Here is an 18,530-nt window from a genome sequence, read left to right as displayed (position 1 = left end):
CACAAAATATTTTTTTTTAACCAAATAAAATTTTGTTAGTTGTAAAATTTTGTATTGAAAATGTAGTTTCTAAATGAGCTACCCTAAAATAAAATGTTCACATTCATTCGAACATTAATTTCCAAGCTATAGCTATTTATTTGAACTATGACCACTTTACCCCATTGACCACTTTCCCCCACCAGACCCTATTGAATTTCTAAAAAATAAAAATATCAGCGCCCTCAAAATGTCCCTAGCGAAAACAAGGGATCTTCGGCCCATTCGCGCCCTGTGACGTAGGCTCGTGACGTTTCAGAAGAGCGCACTTTTGCGCGTGGATTTTTAAAAATTCATTAAAAATCAACCACGGTGTTTTAAAATTCGGCGATGGTGAATTTTTTAGTTTTGAGGGTCAATTAACAATATCCAATAGCCAAAATATGAACATTTAATAGGTTGCAACTTCCCTATTGTGTAGCTTAAGTTATATCAGTTTAATGAAGGGAGGGGGACTCGGTAACCTAACTTACAAGGGGCCGCCTCGGCTCTCAGTGACCCTCCAAAATAGAACAAGCAAACTCTTGTTTTGGGTGTGATACACCCTCCAATAAAGCCTTTTAAACTAGATGAATATGACTCAGAAACATTAAAAGAATATGGCTGAAAATTGGAAACTTTTGTAGTAAATATAAATCGATTGGATTATCATTCTTGAGTTACATACTATGCAGAGTAACAGCAAACCAGTTTTTAGTGCTTGAATTATGACATCTTGTGTTACTGTTTGATGTCTTAAAAACCTTATCAACATCAACATATTAAAGCTTTTAAAAGAAAAGAAAAGCTATTACTGAATTTCTAATTTGGATTAATTGGACATGAAATAATTAATGGGCGACCGTTCTCTGCACAGACGAGCCCCGGTTCAGCTTAACCAACGATTGTCATCGTACGTTCGTATGGGGAGAAACAGGAGCCCGCCTACCTGCCCTCCAATATTCGCGAAATCGACCATTACGGCAGCGGAGATTTGATGATCTCTGCAGGCATCATGTAGGGTGGCCACACAACCCACCATGTCTTTGAAAGAGCTCTGTGACATTTGTGAGGTATAGAGATGAGGTTTTGAAGTCCTACATTGACCTCTTCGGGGTGCAGTGGCAATGAGTTCATTTTAATGGGCAGTAACGCGAGGCCATATAGAGCTCTTCCGTCACGAATTTCTGAAAAGGGATATCCTGACTTCAATCCCGCAGAGCATGTCTGAGACGCTCTTGGGTGCGCAATAGCAACTCTCAACCCCCCTCCGATTACCATTCATGACCTGAAAAAAGCCTTGTTGAGCGAGTGGGAGCAAGTGCTCCACTAACTCGTAAATTGCCTCGTTTCAAGTGTATAGGATTACGCTGCTAGACCAGTATATCTCTTAAAGCGGACCAGACCCCTGCTAACCCATTTTTTGCTCAATTTTGCAACCGCTGTTTCATATTTTCCAGCTCCAAAGAGTGCTGAGTGCTGTTATGATCATGCGTGTGTGTATTTTGAATGTTGGATTGTTATTTGTTTTGTATTGTGTCAATGCATGACCAAATTTCATTAAAATCGGTCTAGTAGTTCTGGAGACCAAATCTAAAAATTCTCTTAATTTTGCATACCAGTGTATCAGAACCGCTGGCAGTGGAGTCGAACGAAGAGCTATCCTCGTCTACAAATTCTTCAATCCATGTCTTAAATTCAGAAACTGCCACATGAGTTAACATGATATTAGCCATGTATGTTTTAAATAATTACACCACTCGATTTCAAGAGTTAACTTTCTAATTATTTAAAAGGGTGAAGATCAAACTCAACCCTCCCCCCCCCCCCCCCCCCCTCCTTCACGCTCATACATTTAAAATAAGTCATTTGACATTTGAAAATCTTACTAATATTATATATGCGAAAGTTTGTCTGTATGGATGTATGGATGTATGGATGGATGTTTGTTACTCTTTCACGCAAAAACTACTGAACGGATTTTGATGAAACTTTACAATAATATAGCTTATGCATCAGAATAACACATAGGGTAGTTTTCGTCCCGTTATGGGGGGCAAAACCCCCTTAGGGGGGCAATAAAACACAATTTTTGTATAAATTCTCTAATATTGGGATGAAAAAATACTTGCACATATTTACATTATATGTCCATCGAAAGCTCTGATTTTTCTGCTGAAGATGGCACCTGTTCGAAATTTCTAAGTAGAATAAAAAACGAGTTATGAGCTTTTTAGATCCATGTTCGAAGGCTTTCCTCAACTCAATACAGTATTTAGTGTGTCATCTCAACTCCCTGTCGATAGCGACAATTGTTGTATTGTTGACTTTCTTTGCTTTTCGTGATTGTTCAAGGCTTTTCTCAAGTCAAATCTTGAAGTAAGATTTTTGCACAAGATTGGCAAATAATACATGATTTGGCTGATGATTTTCCATTTAAACGGAACTTTAATGTAATTAATGGTTTTTATTATTATTTATGCTGATTGAACACTTACTCATTATCCAAACAACCAGCAGATCGCCAAAATTTTTGCAGAAAGATTTCCGTAGCTGATATTTGGCAGTTTTTTCAACGTTGCTGTTTTTGAAGCCGAAGACTACGTCATAATGTTTCTCAGTTTTCACCATGTAAACAAAATATCGCCAATCAAAGAATTTTCAAAGGACTTTTTTTACTGTGTTAAATAATCCAGCAACTAAATTAGGCAAATTCATAAGCAGCACAAAAACTTTCATTAATTTTCCTTTTTGCACAATTTCAAACAATCACCAAATTGTATTACTTATTTTGGTAACATTTCGGATGAAACTGTTTAGCGCCATTTTATGGTGACCAAAAATATCTCAGCATCTGGCGACGATATTTCTGTAACGAAAATTAATATCATATCGTTTTACAAAGTAAGGAAAGAATGGGGGAGCATCATCGAAGGTAACCCGAAACGACTTTCGCAAATTCGGTAAAATCGCACCAAGAGCCACAATGATTGAAATTTCCCGAAATAACTAAAGCAAGTATAAGGGGATTACGAGCGCAGCTACTTTTTTTTAATCACTTCGTACTTCATTAGCCATATAGAGAAGGTTTTAGACTCCATGTTAAAAAAAAAGTATCAACAAATTAATCTTTTTAAATATGAGAAGATTAATTTCATGTTTTTTAAATTTGTATATGCTTAAATATAGTGCATTCGTTTCTAAATCAATACTACTTTGTTCTTTATACTTATTGCTATTTTAGTTTTATGGGTAAGGAAGAAACTCGATTTTTAATCACGTCAAAAAGATGTGTTTTAAATTCTTTCACTCAAAACAGAAAACAAAAGCAAGTAACGATTTTTTCTAATAATTATTACTGACCCAGGCAACGCCGGGTATTTTTGCTAGTACATACATATTTTTGAATTATGAGTAATTGTAAACACACATATAGTTTACTTTCGACGAGCACGACCGATAGCGACCGGTTGGTTAATCACGTGACAGTAATGACGTCAGCAGTTACTAACCGGTTGTTCACGAACCAATGCTTCATCGAACGCTTTCGGTTGATCAGCGGTTACTTGCACAGACATGACGCAGGCAAATAACACGCAGGTGAAAAATACAAATAATTGGTCAAAAATATCACGTGGTTCCGTCAACCAATCAACCAGCTAGAGTTGCGGTTGACTGGTAGATCAACCGGTGAGGCTCATAAAACGACATCGGAAGCAACCAGTTAACCGGTAGTTCTCAAGAACGCTTCGGTTAGAAAACCAGTTACTCACCGGTCGACCGGTGAGGTTCGTCGAACGCAAGCATAGTTGGGGCAAAGCTGATCTGGCAGTGTCCATAATGCTGTGATGAGGCTCTGCGTCGCCTTCACAATGCTGCCAGGTTAGGTTTGTCCCAACTGTAAACATTAACAAGATAATCACAGTATACACACATGCATCTTGACCAAGTTAGATGCGTTAATGGAGCATGCATATTTATTAGAAGTACATGCATATTTCAAGCGTACCACATATGAACATTTTCCAAACGTATCAGAACATTAAATGGAAGTGCAGAGAAAACAACATGCATAAAGCTTTGCGAAAATTTACTCTTAATGTTGACAGGTGAACTCTATAAATTCTGATTTTTGTTCTCGGATGCAGTCGTAATCTCTCAAAATATTGACCTGCTAATCACTTCTAATTCTTCTTGGTTGGACTTTGACCTTATAATACTAAGATATTTATCGTAATAGGAATCGATTAGATTGGCATCTTTGAAATTCTGAAAGTCTCTAATCCTAATATTGAGGGAACCAAGGCCGAGTTTTGGGACATAATGAAAAAGTGAGGCAGATTGGGCTGAAAAAGCACCATACTTTATTAGATGACTTGCAACAAACAGACAGCCCAGTAATGACATACAGAGACTGTTTTCTTCCTTTTTATGAAATCATCAGTCTGGAATAGTCAATAAACTTTACCTAAAATTTACGAGTTGAGCCGCACCATTGCTAGCGGAATTGCGCTGGTGCGTGCTAAGTTTATTTCAGCTACCAGTTCGCTATTAATCCCGGCTTCGATGAGAGATGATTTTACTTTTAATGGAGTAAAACAACCACAAGCGAAGAGAAGAAAATACGGGAGTTCAAAAAATGAATATTTGTAAGGATTTATATTTTTGTCATTAGTTAAGGTATTTTGATCCAGAACAAATGGACTATTCACAATGCGATTAGCAATAATGCGCCAAGTAATTTTTATTTTATTACTGCAGAATATGGAGCGAAAATTAATTTGAATAACAGAGAAAATCATTATTTGTCCCAACAGCAACAATTATAAGTATTTTTTTCCCCTATAAATGTTTTCTTCCGTTACATTTTGTGTTCTATTCCAGAATTATATGGCTCAATTAGAGATGTAAAATTTCCTGAAATTTTGAAGTGGTGGAAAAAAACCCGGTTTTTTACCGGTTTTTTTCCGGGGAAAAATGGAAAATTTGATTTTTATGAATAAAAATAGGGTTGCTATATAGCTCTGGGTTTCTCGGAACATATAAAGGGTTAAGCATCAAAAAATGTATGCAATCCACACATCTTTTTCTGCTCGACATAAGTACACATAAAGGTAAGTTTAATTAGAAAAAAAAACTATATGTTTTATAACTGAGAGCTTTCTTACTGAAACACCAGAAATAAGTCAAGTCGTCGTTCAACCAAATATTGTGTTAGGTGTGTCTAATCATAACAATTACATTTTCTATTTTAGACTGCCTTTGAAACTTGAAATAATATTTGTAATTTCTGACTTTTAAACATGATTGATATTAAAGTCAGACCAAACAACGTAAGTAGAAGCACAAATTTATAAATTACAGCAGACACGTGTTTCGGCGTTACAGGGAACGCCTTTTTCAATGCAAAAATAATGAGCTTATGGATGAAAAGACATCCGACAAAAGAGCTTTTGTCGGATGTCTTTTCATCCATAAGCTCATTATTTTTGCATTGAAAAAGGCGTTCCCTGTAACGCCGAAACACGTGTCTGCTGTAATTTATAAATTTGTGCTTCTACTTACGTTGTTTGGTCTGACTTTACTATTCAGCACAAAGGTATTTATTTATCTTATGATTGATATTGTTTGAAAGAAAAATAAGTATGGTTTTCCATCTTACAATGGAACTTTGCTGTCTGAAAATGAAAGCTAATGAGTTTTGATTTTTTCCATTCCAGTCTAAGTCTAAATCAAAACTAAATTGGTTTTTCTTTCTCTTTCCAACAGAAACCCCAAACTAAAACAGCGCAATGGTTTCTAAAGCTGAACCAAAAGTTAAACCGGAGTTTCAGTTTATTCATACGACCGTGCTAAGCACAGAAGTAAAAGTATTCATGCCTGCACTTTTGCACAAAACTGAGTAATTATAACCAAGTTTTTTTCTGTTTCATATTTTACTTTATAAATAAAATGCTTAGGGTCATTTAATCAAGAATTATTTTTAAAAAAAACATCTGAACCAAATATATGGAAGAGCCAAACTTTAAAACACAATATCTCAGCTTGAGCTCAACTGGAGATTCTACTTTTGTGCTTAGCACGGCAGTAAACAGGGTGCGGCAAAAAAAAAAAAAAAAAAAAAAAAAAAAAAAAAACGGACAAATATTGCATCATCGAATGGAAGTAAAGTAATTTGATTTTAATGACCGGTCTTATTTATTTTTGTTTCTCACTTTATTAGAAGATAATTTACAATACATCTCCAAGTTTATGTATTGTTTTTCAGTTTTCTTACAATTTTAAGCAAAAGATCTGCCATTTTAAAGTTGTTTAACCAAGTAGAACGACAGCTCGTTTGCTTGTTGTGCCTCGACAAACAGTATTTGATGCGGTATGCCGCTTCAAGTCGCTTGGAAATGATAGTCGATGTCCTGAAAGTGTACAAGAATTAACAGTGAACATTTCAGTTAATCGTCAGGTCAACCAAAAGTCAGTTCAATGAAATCCTTGGGTTTTCACGAGAGAAGTAGTTTGTAAAATGGGGAATGTGTGACCGATAAGTGCGACTAAGGGCAAAAACAATTTAAACAGAAGTTTTAGGAGTTCCAAAAAGTTCAGTCATTCCTATGACTCCAAAGATGCCAGAAACTTTTGAGACGGGCCGCAAGTCCACGCTGAAAGAGATACCTTTCACTGATTTACCATTCAACCAGCTCATAACCCCCAGAACAATAGTATTTGGTCTGTAGACACTCCAAGGTTCTACTCTAAACTACACATAAGTTTAGACTCTCTAAACCTATTAAGTCCTTTAATCAATCCTATAGGGAATAGGATTGATTAAAGGACTTGCGGTTCTTGAATGAAAAGTTCGGAACTTTTCATTCAAGAAAAGTTCCAAACTAGAAAAACTAGATTACAACTAGAACTAGAGAACTAGTCAACAAACTAGTCTAGAGAACAAACAAGAACTAGAAAAACTTTGATTACATTTGCTGATAAAGTAATAATTTAACTATATGCAGATCTTACACTTTTGTCAACCCTATCTCTTAAAACTTTTACGAGGATATCTGCCTTGTCCCAAATCTGCCTTTTCTACAGTCGTATTTAAAGGTGGCAATCAGCTATGAGTTAACTTAAAGATAAATTTGCAGAAACTTTCAAGCCATGCAAGTATTAGGTTACAATTAGTATTTTTAAAAGCTCAGTTACACCAATCCTTAGTCTCTTCATAGCCTTTGCAGACTGCTGTTGTTAGATCGTTAGTTTCAAGTGTGCTTAAATATTGAAAACTAATTACCAAACTACTATCCTTTTCTTCATCTGGCTTGCCCTGGTTGAACGTCTACTACATTCTAAACTAAGCTGATCTATTAATATTTAGTTATATTGGTAAAACTGGAAAAGATAATAGGATTTGTTTCGTAATGAATTTTCAAGAAATAGTATTTTAAATAACTGACTAACAATTCGTAATTTTACCCATGATTTTTGTTTTATTACTTGAATGTTTTTTTACCTCAATGTTTTAATCTAATTTTTAGGCAGTTTTGTGCATAAATTTATTACATGTCTAAAATCTATTCTTCATGAAGAACTGAAATGAAAGTTGAAACATTGCTTGCCCATTATGTGCTTAAATTATTATTTTTGCTTATTACATTCAAAACTTCTAATTGAATATAAAAAGCAAGAAAGACTGCTTAAATAGTTTCTTGGAAAATGGTTATGCTTAAAAAGTCTTATTAATACTACAGTAAACATTTTTGTAGTCTCTACTGCTCAAAAGGTTGAAACTTAAATGAAAATAATTTATTTCTTAGTACGGAAGGTAGATTTTAGGGTTTCCAATCCCGCGCCGAATTCAGTCCTGCTGGATTTTGGGATTGTAAGGAGCCAATCCCCCGGGATCCCGCGGGATTGACTTTATTGTTCTAAAAAATAAACTTTAAAGTATCAAACAGAAAAGGTTGTGGTTTTTAGGAAGGACTGCTTTTGTCACTCAAATTAGTAGTTTTCTCGAATTCCGTACATCAATTGTAGAGCACTACAAAGTCAGATCCCAATTAGCAATCATCGTTTGGAACGCAAAAGTGTCCCTAAAAAGTCCATAGCGTCTCAACAAAGCATCGCTCGTATGGGATGGGAAAGGATTTTTGCTCAAAAAATAATGCTCTTGAGGAAAACACGTGCTGTCGCTCCACTGCTGTTATTTTTACAGAGATTAAATAATTGTGGAGATTTAGCAAAATATCCCCAATAACTTCAACACCTTCTGAAATAGATTTTTTCTTCTTATGCTTAGCGTTTGCTAAAGAACTAAAAATTTCGGACCAAAACAATGTCGGTTGGATATGTGTTTTACTGTATCCAATTTAACTTGCTTTGAGACTACTCTTGTTGCTTCATTAACGTTGGTCGCTGTGTCAGTGCATGTGATTAATTTCAGCAAGTCGAGTGAATGCTGCTTGATTTTACCAAGTCGCAGCTTAGCAAAAGGTTTTGCTAATTTTACCTCTCACTTCAAAGAGACATTTAAAAACTTGAGCGGAGTACTGTCATGGGAATCATCCAGTGTTTCATCCAAATTTCTGACGCCTCTTCGAGAGACGGATCGAATATATAAATAATTTCAGGTTTTTCATTGCTTTCTTCTTTCGAAAAATATATTATGTTCTTTTTGTAAGTTAACAGTTTTTAGTGCATTCTTTAAACTTACAGAAGTGCTCCAGTATTGCATTCAGGCTACTCCAACTCCAGGGGATTTTACAATCTGTAATACTTTCTCTATTTTTTCTAATGCATAATTTTTCGGATTTTTGATTTTAATGATGATTTTTGAAAATGTTTATAAATGTTACGCATTTTCTCAATTGTTGAATGCATGAAAACTGAAACCTCGAAAGAGAATACCAATTCATTTTCAGAAAAATATACTCCACTTTTATTGTGTTGTCAATGGTAAATTCACCGTTCATCAAATGAGAGTTTTTCCCGCCCTACTTGCAGATATACGAGGAATGTGATTCAAACTTCATGTGTTTTCATCACATTTCAGCGTCATGGTGTTTGTGAAAATAGTTTTATGAACGGCAAAAGTTGAAAAACGCTTGAATGGAAAAAAATTTGAGGGATTTTGCTCTCAATCACACGGGATTAATCCCGGGAAATATCATTCGGGATCGGGATTTCGGGATTGGAAGCCCTAGTAGATTTATCTATTGATTAAAGTTTTCTATTTAATATCCGCCGTATTATTCAATAATACTTCATTGGATTCGTTATTACATTATATTTTGATGATAAAACTTATATCACATACAGTAAACATCCGCGGAATTGGGTGGCACAACCGCCGCGGATAATAAAAGTCGGGGATAAACCGCAAGAAGGCTGAAATGAAGGACAAATAAGGTCAAAATTATCCTTCCTTAAAAACTAAACTGTGTTGATGCGCAACAATGTCTACAAAGAGGAAATATAGTTTGTATTTTTGCACAGCAGGACTGAACATCAATAAAGAACAAGTATGTACGATAAAGAAAGCACAATTAATAAATTAATAAATAAAACAAAAACGAGTTAGTTTAAATTTACAATTTTTGTACAAAAAGCAGCTATTGGTATTTGCTTTCTGCTACGAAAATACATGTTCGTAATTGTCGATTGAATGGCGGATAATCCACCCCGCGGATAATCCGCTCGCGGATAATCGAGAGTTTACTGTATGTAAATTTTTGAAATCAACTAAACATTGCAAAAAACGTACTACTCACAAAGTGAAACATTTGATACAAAAGTAAAAGACTAAACTCCACTCCCAACTATTTTTTAATTAAAATACTTCTCTAAATACTATTAAAATATACTCGTTGTAGTGTAAATCAGAGAAAACATGAGTAAGTATGTAATTCGTTCAAAAAATAAATAAATAATTTAAAAGGTGCAAAAAACTGACGATCTAGTAGAAATTCAAAAGAACAAATGGAATGAAATCGTAAGTTTACTTTTTTTCAATTTAATTTTTAAATTTTAGAAACTAAGAACAATTTTTTCTTTGTATTAAGGGGGGGGATTGAAGGAGGGGTGTAGAGGGGAATGTTAAAATCTAGACATTGTACGTATCCTAGATGGCATTCGAAGACTTGAGGAAGTTTCAGTAATTCTTCGTCGTGCAAATGCCTCTGGAAATACATCAACATGCAAAGAATTTAGAATATTTGGAATATGAAACAAGTAAAAATTCAATGTGGTCAACAATTTATAAATGAAAGTTTAAGTATTCCTTAAATTAAGTCCTATAATATAAGGCATTAAAAAAAATTTTTTTTTAAGGTATATTAGTAATTTTTTTAAAAAATGTTGAACCTAAACGAAATAGCTTCAATAAAATGGCATAAGGTTTTCTGAATGGCGCCCGTCTCGTTCTCACGGTCATAATTTTTGCAGTCAACTCTTTCCACCAGATTATATTTCTTGTGTTTTTCAAAAAAAAAAAAAAAATCATGTGTTTCCGTTTGTCAAATAGAAAAACTGTAGCGTTACATGCTGTTGTAGTAGCCAAGAGAGACAGGCGAGATTTCAAACTAAGTAGAACACCATGGAAACGTATGCCAACAATGAAATAATGGAAGTATGTGTGTTGTTCCTTGGTTTTGACTTTATTGACTTTAAAATAGTTTGATGCCATTAGTACTTCAGCAATGATTATTAATTGAATTGGAAATTGAATGAATAGAAGGAGGTAAAGTAAAACATCTTCAAAGAAACACCAATGTCTAATTGGTTTAGATAACTGAAATGCTAAAAATAAAATGGAAAATGGACCTTAATAGAGTGAGAGGACCAGATTTTGTGCCTTTCTGTGATTGGTTGACTTTCAATTTCTTAACACTGGTTCGATCACCATCTATGGAAAGTTCAGCTGAATACGGAAAACTACAGTTAACTAACGCAAATAACCAATTTTTGCGATTATGCACACAATTTCATAGAACTGCAACCAAACTTAACTCTAATTCTTTTTTGATGCAGTCACCGAAAAACAGGCGTCAAGTCTACAATGCATCACCGCTAGAGAGTCGATCAAAAAAGCCTGTTCTCTTCCCGAATGAGTTCAGGTTTAGACTCTACAGCGATAGTAGGCGTTATTTGAACTCCTCTCCATACTGATGATCTCCATAAAACTTCAGTGAAAAAGATCATACGAAGTAAGTACTCTGTATCCATAGAGTGGTGTGTCTTTGGGTGAACTCACAGACTTCCATATCTTTCCTCGAGGGACATGAATGCCCACTTTTATGGATAATAAAGATGGTATTCTTGATGCCGAATCAGAGCTACATAGTTGAATTTAATCTTCAGCACCAAAACTTTGCATTTGGAATGGTCAGCTCGACTGACGGACTTGAATCTCAGCGAACATGCTTGGGATTCTTTAATTGTGACATATTGCTGCTCGTATTCCTCCCCCCTTTCCGCGCATGCAATTGTTTAGCAAAAGCGATAGCTCTCACTGCTAAAAGAACTCATAGATAACATGATTGACAGTATCACACATTACTACATGTGCTAAATTACTTCTGCATGGGTATTTCTATGCCAAATTGAAACATTCGATTGTTAGTTTTATACATATGCTATTTCTAAAGCACTATAAATTTCTTTCATTTAATTTTTATGCTGTTTCTTACCGACATAATTATTTGTCGCATTATGTAGCTCAATTTCACTTAACTCAGTAACTCAGTGAGAAAATCGGAATTTTCGTGGGTTTTCCTCAGTTTTTGAAATCAGTATATAAAAAAAAAATAAAAGGATCGTTTCACATTGCGTTACAAAACAGAAAAGCAGAATTCAAAATAATCCATAACGTAAGTTCAAGATAAAATTCTCTTGCAAAATGGTGATCCAATTCCACTGCCTCAATATAGCTTTTTTGCGTAAACTTGCAGCAAATAAAAACGGCATTCTTCTTATTATCTCCCAATGTTTCCAATGCAGAACATCCTGCTTCAGATACCCTACTTTCATAGGAAGAGCCGATTTTCACATAATGCTGCTGTTGCATTGATCAAAAATGGTGCAATTATTTAAAAAACGTGTTCTACTTTACATGCACCCAATTGTTGAGTTTCGATTTTCTCTTTAATAGTCTTTTTACTTGAAAGGGCACGCATGGCAAGCTTATATTTTCAACTATAAATTTTTTTGAAAATTTACAGAATACGGAATAAACTGAAACCAGTAAAAGTTTGAATAAAAAATTCTGAATACGAGTAAATGTTTTAATAAAAGAAACTGAATGTGAGCAAAAGTTTCATTAAAAAATACTGAATACAGGTAAAAGTTTAAAGAAAAAATGTATAAAAATATTTTTAAAAAAAGAAGATAGAATTCATGAGGCAATTTTTCCCATTTTCTGCAATATAAAGCACATTTCATAATATCATTAAGATCAATTGAAATCTTAAGATCTTTAAATGAAAACTATTGCAAAAATGTTTTTGAAAAAATTTACTATTCTTACCCGTACTGAGGTTATGCTCTGGAGTTCCACACATGATTTCCTTGTATCCTTTTCTGAAAGATGGACTTCTAAAGGCGTAGATGATAGGGTTGCAAGCAGAGTTAAGATACCCACACCAGTACGCCTAACATAACGAAAAGAATTACTAAATATCTAGAGCTTTGATTTAAAACTCCAAGATTGATTATTAAATTGATAATCATACGATAAATATACTTTTCCTTCGTTGACATTCTTTCAATGTGCTATTGCTACATTTTTCAAAACACTTGAAAATATTCTTAAAAGTAGAAAAAAAACTTTAAAGAAAAAAACCTAATACAAAACCTAAACCGAAGCAAGAAAAAAAAAAGCAATTTTGCCCCTACCTTTAATGAAAATGTCAATCGAACAATTTTCGGTTTACATGGTATTTTAAATTACACATAGGTGTTAGTCCTTTCGGTAGGAAAACTAATTAGCTAATTTTACTCTAATTTTTATACATGCTGCCCTGAATAAAGCGCAGATCCAGAAAGGCGTCATGTCCCCCCCCCCCCCCTTTTTTAAGCAACCAAATATAACCTAAAGCTACGTTTTGTGGACTAAAATTTAGAAACATTCATCACTGACCCCGTATTTTTGTCCAAATATTACACTTTGACATCCCCTCCCCTAATACCAATAATAAGGTTGGTGTATAATAGATTAGGAATAATCGGTAGTAAAATGAAAATGGTACGATGTATTGCTATTGATCCATGTGAAAAGACTTCGTGATTACGAATCAAAAGCAAAGTCACTTTTATCTGGACTGGTTCTGAATAGTTTAGTGTAAAGAAGCTCTAATCCAACTATTGAATTAATGAACATTCAAGTAAAATAGAACTAGAGAGCTATTTAAGGCAATTAGAAGCATGAGACGATTAATTTTTCCCTCTCGTTATGCAACATAAATGACACAGATGAGAATATAAGTTTCTTTTCCCACCAAAGAAGAACTCATACGTACCAGAGGATTGAGTATAGGGGGGCAATTTACTCTTGTCTTTGATGAAAACAGCCGCGTTCGAATAAAGCACAAAAGGTGTCCAGCAGAGCAGAAAGCACGCCAGGACCCAGAATAGCGTGATGGCCACCTTCTTCTGCTGGGCCACTGAGTTCTCCAGGTCGATGTTGGACGTCTTGCGTATCCGTTTCATGTGCACGTGGATTTCGCGAAAAATCCGGGAGTAGCAAAAGATCATGATGGCCAGGGGAATCAGGTAGTTGCTGATGGTTATCAGCGCAGAATGGGACTTCTCCTTGAGGGCCCATTGGAATGGCTGGCCCACATTGACTAGCCCCCCTACAGAAAAATCAACGTTAATTAATGCTTCAAGTATAAGTTTTGCAAGGACATTTTTGCTTCACGTAAGAATGGGATTCAGTATTTGAGTAAAATATTCAAATTCAAGTGTTTCGGTTATAAATGATATTTTAATTTAATGGCGTCTTCAGAAACTGTGAGTCGAACTGCACTAATTAAACCTTACCAAATATTTTCAGTATGTAGCAGCAACGATAACAAAATGTTGTACTGACTACTACCCATTTTTGAAGTGATAACTTCTTATGGGCGGGTAAACCGATTTTGTGACATAACGCGCGTAGGAACGCAGGATATGCGTAGCCACAGTGGCTCGACCTGAAGACGCAGGCATCGCGAACCACATCGTGATCCAATGGGCCTTGGTTCGAGTCACAGATGAGGCAAATCTCAAAGGTTTACTTTTCGGAGAAAATCCTGAACGTTATAATCCTTACATATTATTTCTGAAGTCTGCTTTTTGTTCCTATGCGAGATCTTCCTTATTTCTTGATCGATTTCTTTGATTTACCTCTCATTTTAAAGCTTATCGTGAAGGCTATTGACGAAAAATGCACCCACGTTCTAAGAATTTTTTCTGATTTTTTTTTTTCAAATCTGTTTTAAAGCACCGGACTGAGGTTTTTGGTTAATTTTGTAACTTTAACTTGCGTTGCGCCTGACAGAGCTGAATGGCTCGCTCGGCAGAGCGTTCGACTGGTTACCAGAAGAATGAGTGTTCGGGCCCAGCCCGGACTATCTGTATCGAAAAAACCAGACTAATCACGCATTGCATGAACACTTAAAATACAATAAATAATACAAGTCAGGCAATAAAATAAATGAGATTGGAATGCTCCTTGCTGTTACGAAAAACTTGATGCAACCTGTAGCTAAATTGTTTCTTAATTGTAAGGATGTTTTTTTCTTCTGTTTTTGAAACCTAGGGCTCCGATCAGAAAACTAAAGCCATAATATAAGCAAAAATATAAGTATCAGGTAAGATTTCAGACTACAATAGAATAATTTTTGCTCAGAAAAAAAATAGTATATTGACAATGTAGATTCTTCTGATGACAGTTTTTGACCCTTTGTACAAATAAAAATAATTAGCACCCCAAATTGAAATTACGCTTTTCATTTAGTTAACCTATGAATATATATTAGAATACGAAACAATAAAATTACAAACAACTCGATGGGTAAAGTTTTTTTTTTCTTTCGGAAAAAAACAAATAGCCAGTCCTATTTTTACTACATTCGAAAAACTACGCTTAAAAAACGAACTTAATTCAACTGATTTTGTATTTAACCGTGGGGTTAAATGATAAAGACGTGCTGCCATCTAAGCCATAACAGTTCAAGCAGCCTGCGATAACAAATTGTATAAATTTTCAAAAATAAAAACACTTCTTCTTGAATATCTTATCTTAGATATTATTCCTGTGGATATTTTTTCTGCCGGTAAGTGAAATCTTTCTTCTTTCTTGAAGAAATTCCCCTGATATTAAAGCTTACCGGGCCGGAATAATGACGAAAAATAGTCCTACGGTCTAAAAATCAATTTTTTTGGGAACCCCGTTTGCTGCTGCAAAACCTTAATCGAAGGGGTGTTCTTTCTTTCTTTTTTTTTAAATTTTTGACTGCGTTCAGATAACTAAGCATAATTTATCTATACTAATAATATAAAGCAGTAGAGTTTCTTTGTTTGAACGTGCTAATGTCGAGAGCTACTGGTTCAAATTGAAAAATTATTTTTGGGTTGAATAATCCATTCCACTGAGGAAGGCTATCTATACTAATAATATAAAGCAGTAGAGTTTGTTTGTTTGAACGCGCTAATCTCAGGGAACCACTGGTTCGAATTGAAAAATTCTTTTTGTGTTGAATATTCCATTTATTGAGGGAAGGCTATAGGCTATTTTTTTGAGTGATAACTTCTTATGGGAGAGTAAACCGATTTGTGACATAACGCGCGTAACGGCGCAACTCTCGTCTGGCATTCCTTTCGTTCCCGCATATGACAGAAGCGCGCATGGTCGGGGAAATTTTGTTTCTTTACTCTTTTGATCAGCTTTAGGCGTTACGTAATAGTAGAAAATAACAGAAGATGGATGATCGTCGCAACGTAACGCAATCTCCTAACGATGGGTGAGTTTAAGAATACAATATAATAACAATAACTTTGTAAACAATATATATTCAAAACAGCATTCAATCCTTAAATTTATTTTCAAAACAAAAACATTTTTGCATTTAGTTATACTAAAAATATCTCGCTTCATTTAGGGTTTTGAACTGTGATAAGGTGTACTTATTTTAAACGAACTTCATTCCCCCGCAGACTCCACAACGACCGAGAGAAACGAAAAATAATAAATAAACGTTTAATTTGGGCATCACAGAGTAAAATCTAAACTGACTTTAACTTTAAAACAATCACTTGTGAAAAAGTTAGTTATTTGGGGGGGGGGGGGGGGTCCAATAAAGTGTTAGGGTCCCTGGTGATTTTTGCTAGGGGGGCAAAAATGATGATACTAAAATTATTCCATCTGTTAAACGTATTGTGCAATTAAAGCGTCAAAATAAAAGAGCAGGAGGCGTAGCAGTTTTTTAGAATGATCTTGATTGCATAAATATTGTCACTCCAAATATAGGATTACATGTTAATAATGGTACAAGCTTTAATACGGCTGCACAAAACGATATTGGTGAAATGTGCTGGAATGTCTCAATAAAGCAAAGAAACAAATTATTATTGCCAACATATATATATATATATATATATATATATATATATATATATATATATATATATATATATATATATATCCAAACAAAAGTATTTCAAATATTATTCAATTTATTCATAAACAGCTTTTAAATTAATGAAGATTATTATACAATTTCTTTAATTTTAACCGGAGATTTTAATGTTAATTTTGCTTCTGATCGAGCTAAAAAAATTGCTATCGTTTCTACAATTCAAATTACAATTACAAATAATTAATAAGCTAGAAGAAGCAACTACAAGTCACGGAACTGTACGTGATACAGTCTTTGCAAGATTTTTAGATAACATACAATGCAAAAATTTCGTTGCCTATGAAAGTTAATACTTCTGCCGAGCGTCCCGTGACGTACATTTTTTACATCCTTTTACAAAAAAGGAAGTATTGAATTCGCAAAAAAAAAAAATTTCACTCAAAAATCGGCCTTAATTTCCATTTTTCTCACCCCCAAATGAATATTGAGTTTTTTTATCGAGCCGACCACACGTAGATATATGCCTAGAAACGTACAGACACCCGAAATATCCTTTTTAACAACCCCCAAGTTCATTACAACGGATTTTCTGGTGACGTCCGTATGTACATGTACGTATGTATGTGTGTATGTATCTCGCATAACTAAAAAACGATATGTCCTAGAAAGTTGAAACTTGGTACGTAGACTCCTAGTGGGGTCTATTTGTGCACTTCCCTTTTTGGTTGCATTCGGGTGTTTCTAAAGGGCACTTTTGCACCTTTTTGGGGGGAAATCGTTGTTAATTTGGATGCATGTTTTCGATGCAAGCTCAAGTGGTGTTATAATTTGGTGGACACTTAGCGATATATCGTCAATCTTTTGGTCGCCAAGTTTTGACGCCAACTTGGTGACAAATTTGGCGATTTTTTTTTAAAAATTTGGTTTCGATTTGGTTTCTGTTGAAGATATTTAGAAAGTAAAGAATTGAATCACATTAAAACTGCCAATGATGTCGAAATGACATTAACTTGGAGTAAAAGGAAGTCATGTGATGCACACATCAGCTCGTTTTTTCTCTCACACCAAGATCAATGCTGTTTGGCTTTGTGTGTAAAAAAGCTAACATAGAAAATAAACAAATCTTGAAAACTGTCACAAATATTTGTTAATGCAATAAAAGAGACATCTTATTGCTTTCCATCTTCTTCATGTGGCTGTAATAGCATTGACGCTTCTGTGCAAGTGGGTGAATAAGAGAATATTCGCGTTCTTTCTGTAATGCAATCTAATGTATTAATTGCTGTAAGCTTCCTTACATCAAAATTATAAGTAACAACAGTCAAGTAGGAAATGGCGGTAATATGCAAACCTGACTAAAACTTCAACTGGTCCACATACTTATTCCATAATTCAATGAAAGATACTAACCGAAATTTACTCACCATTTTGTATTCGTTTTTGTTCCACCCAATCAAGGGTCCTATGGCACAAAACATGGCCCACATCCATGAAGCCGCTATCATAATTTTTATCCGCTTTGGAGTCATGGCTCTGGAAGAAAAAGGAACGAAACACAAAGACGAAAGCTATTAGTTTTTTTGACCAGATTGTATGAAGTTAGTTATTTGAAGTTAATTTACTCCCCCCTCCCCCCCCCCCTGGGTTTTAGAAACGTAATGAAAGTAGACATTTTTGTACATATTTTGTTGTTTTTTTTGCTAAAAAATGTATTGAACACACTGAATTTTTTGAAATGACGGGCCTGGTCACGGGTTCGATGCCAGCCGATTGAAGATCCTCCGTGTTCGTTAATGGTGACAGGGGCACGCTAAATATGTCGTGGTCACAATGTCCTCCAAGTGAATCAATACCTCTGGGAGTGCTGGACCAGAGATAGCTCGGCTTCTGGCCTGGATTAAAAAA

At 34.8% G+C, this 18,530-nt stretch overlaps 1 protein-coding gene across 1 annotated transcript in view; it reads right to left on the bottom strand.

Annotated features, from left to right (window-relative positions):
* Positions 1–18,530, bottom strand: part of LOC129235239 (beta-1 adrenergic receptor-like) — a 49,001-nt gene that overhangs the window by 4,152 nt on the left and 26,319 nt on the right. Inside the window, 5 exon segments of the mRNA XM_054868949.1 lie at positions 12,533–12,656; positions 13,524–13,544; positions 13,546–13,821; positions 13,823–13,859; positions 18,036–18,158. Of these exon segments, the coding sequence (XP_054724924.1) occupies positions 12,533–12,656; positions 13,524–13,544; positions 13,546–13,821; positions 13,823–13,859; positions 18,036–18,158 (581 nt within the window).

The sequence above is a fragment of the Uloborus diversus genome, chromosome 2 (assembly GCF_026930045.1).
Source record: "Uloborus diversus isolate 005 chromosome 2, Udiv.v.3.1, whole genome shotgun sequence".
Classification (NCBI taxonomy): Eukaryota; Metazoa; Arthropoda; class Arachnida; order Araneae; family Uloboridae; genus Uloborus; species Uloborus diversus.
This window is presented reverse-complemented; position numbering and strand designations above follow the sequence as displayed.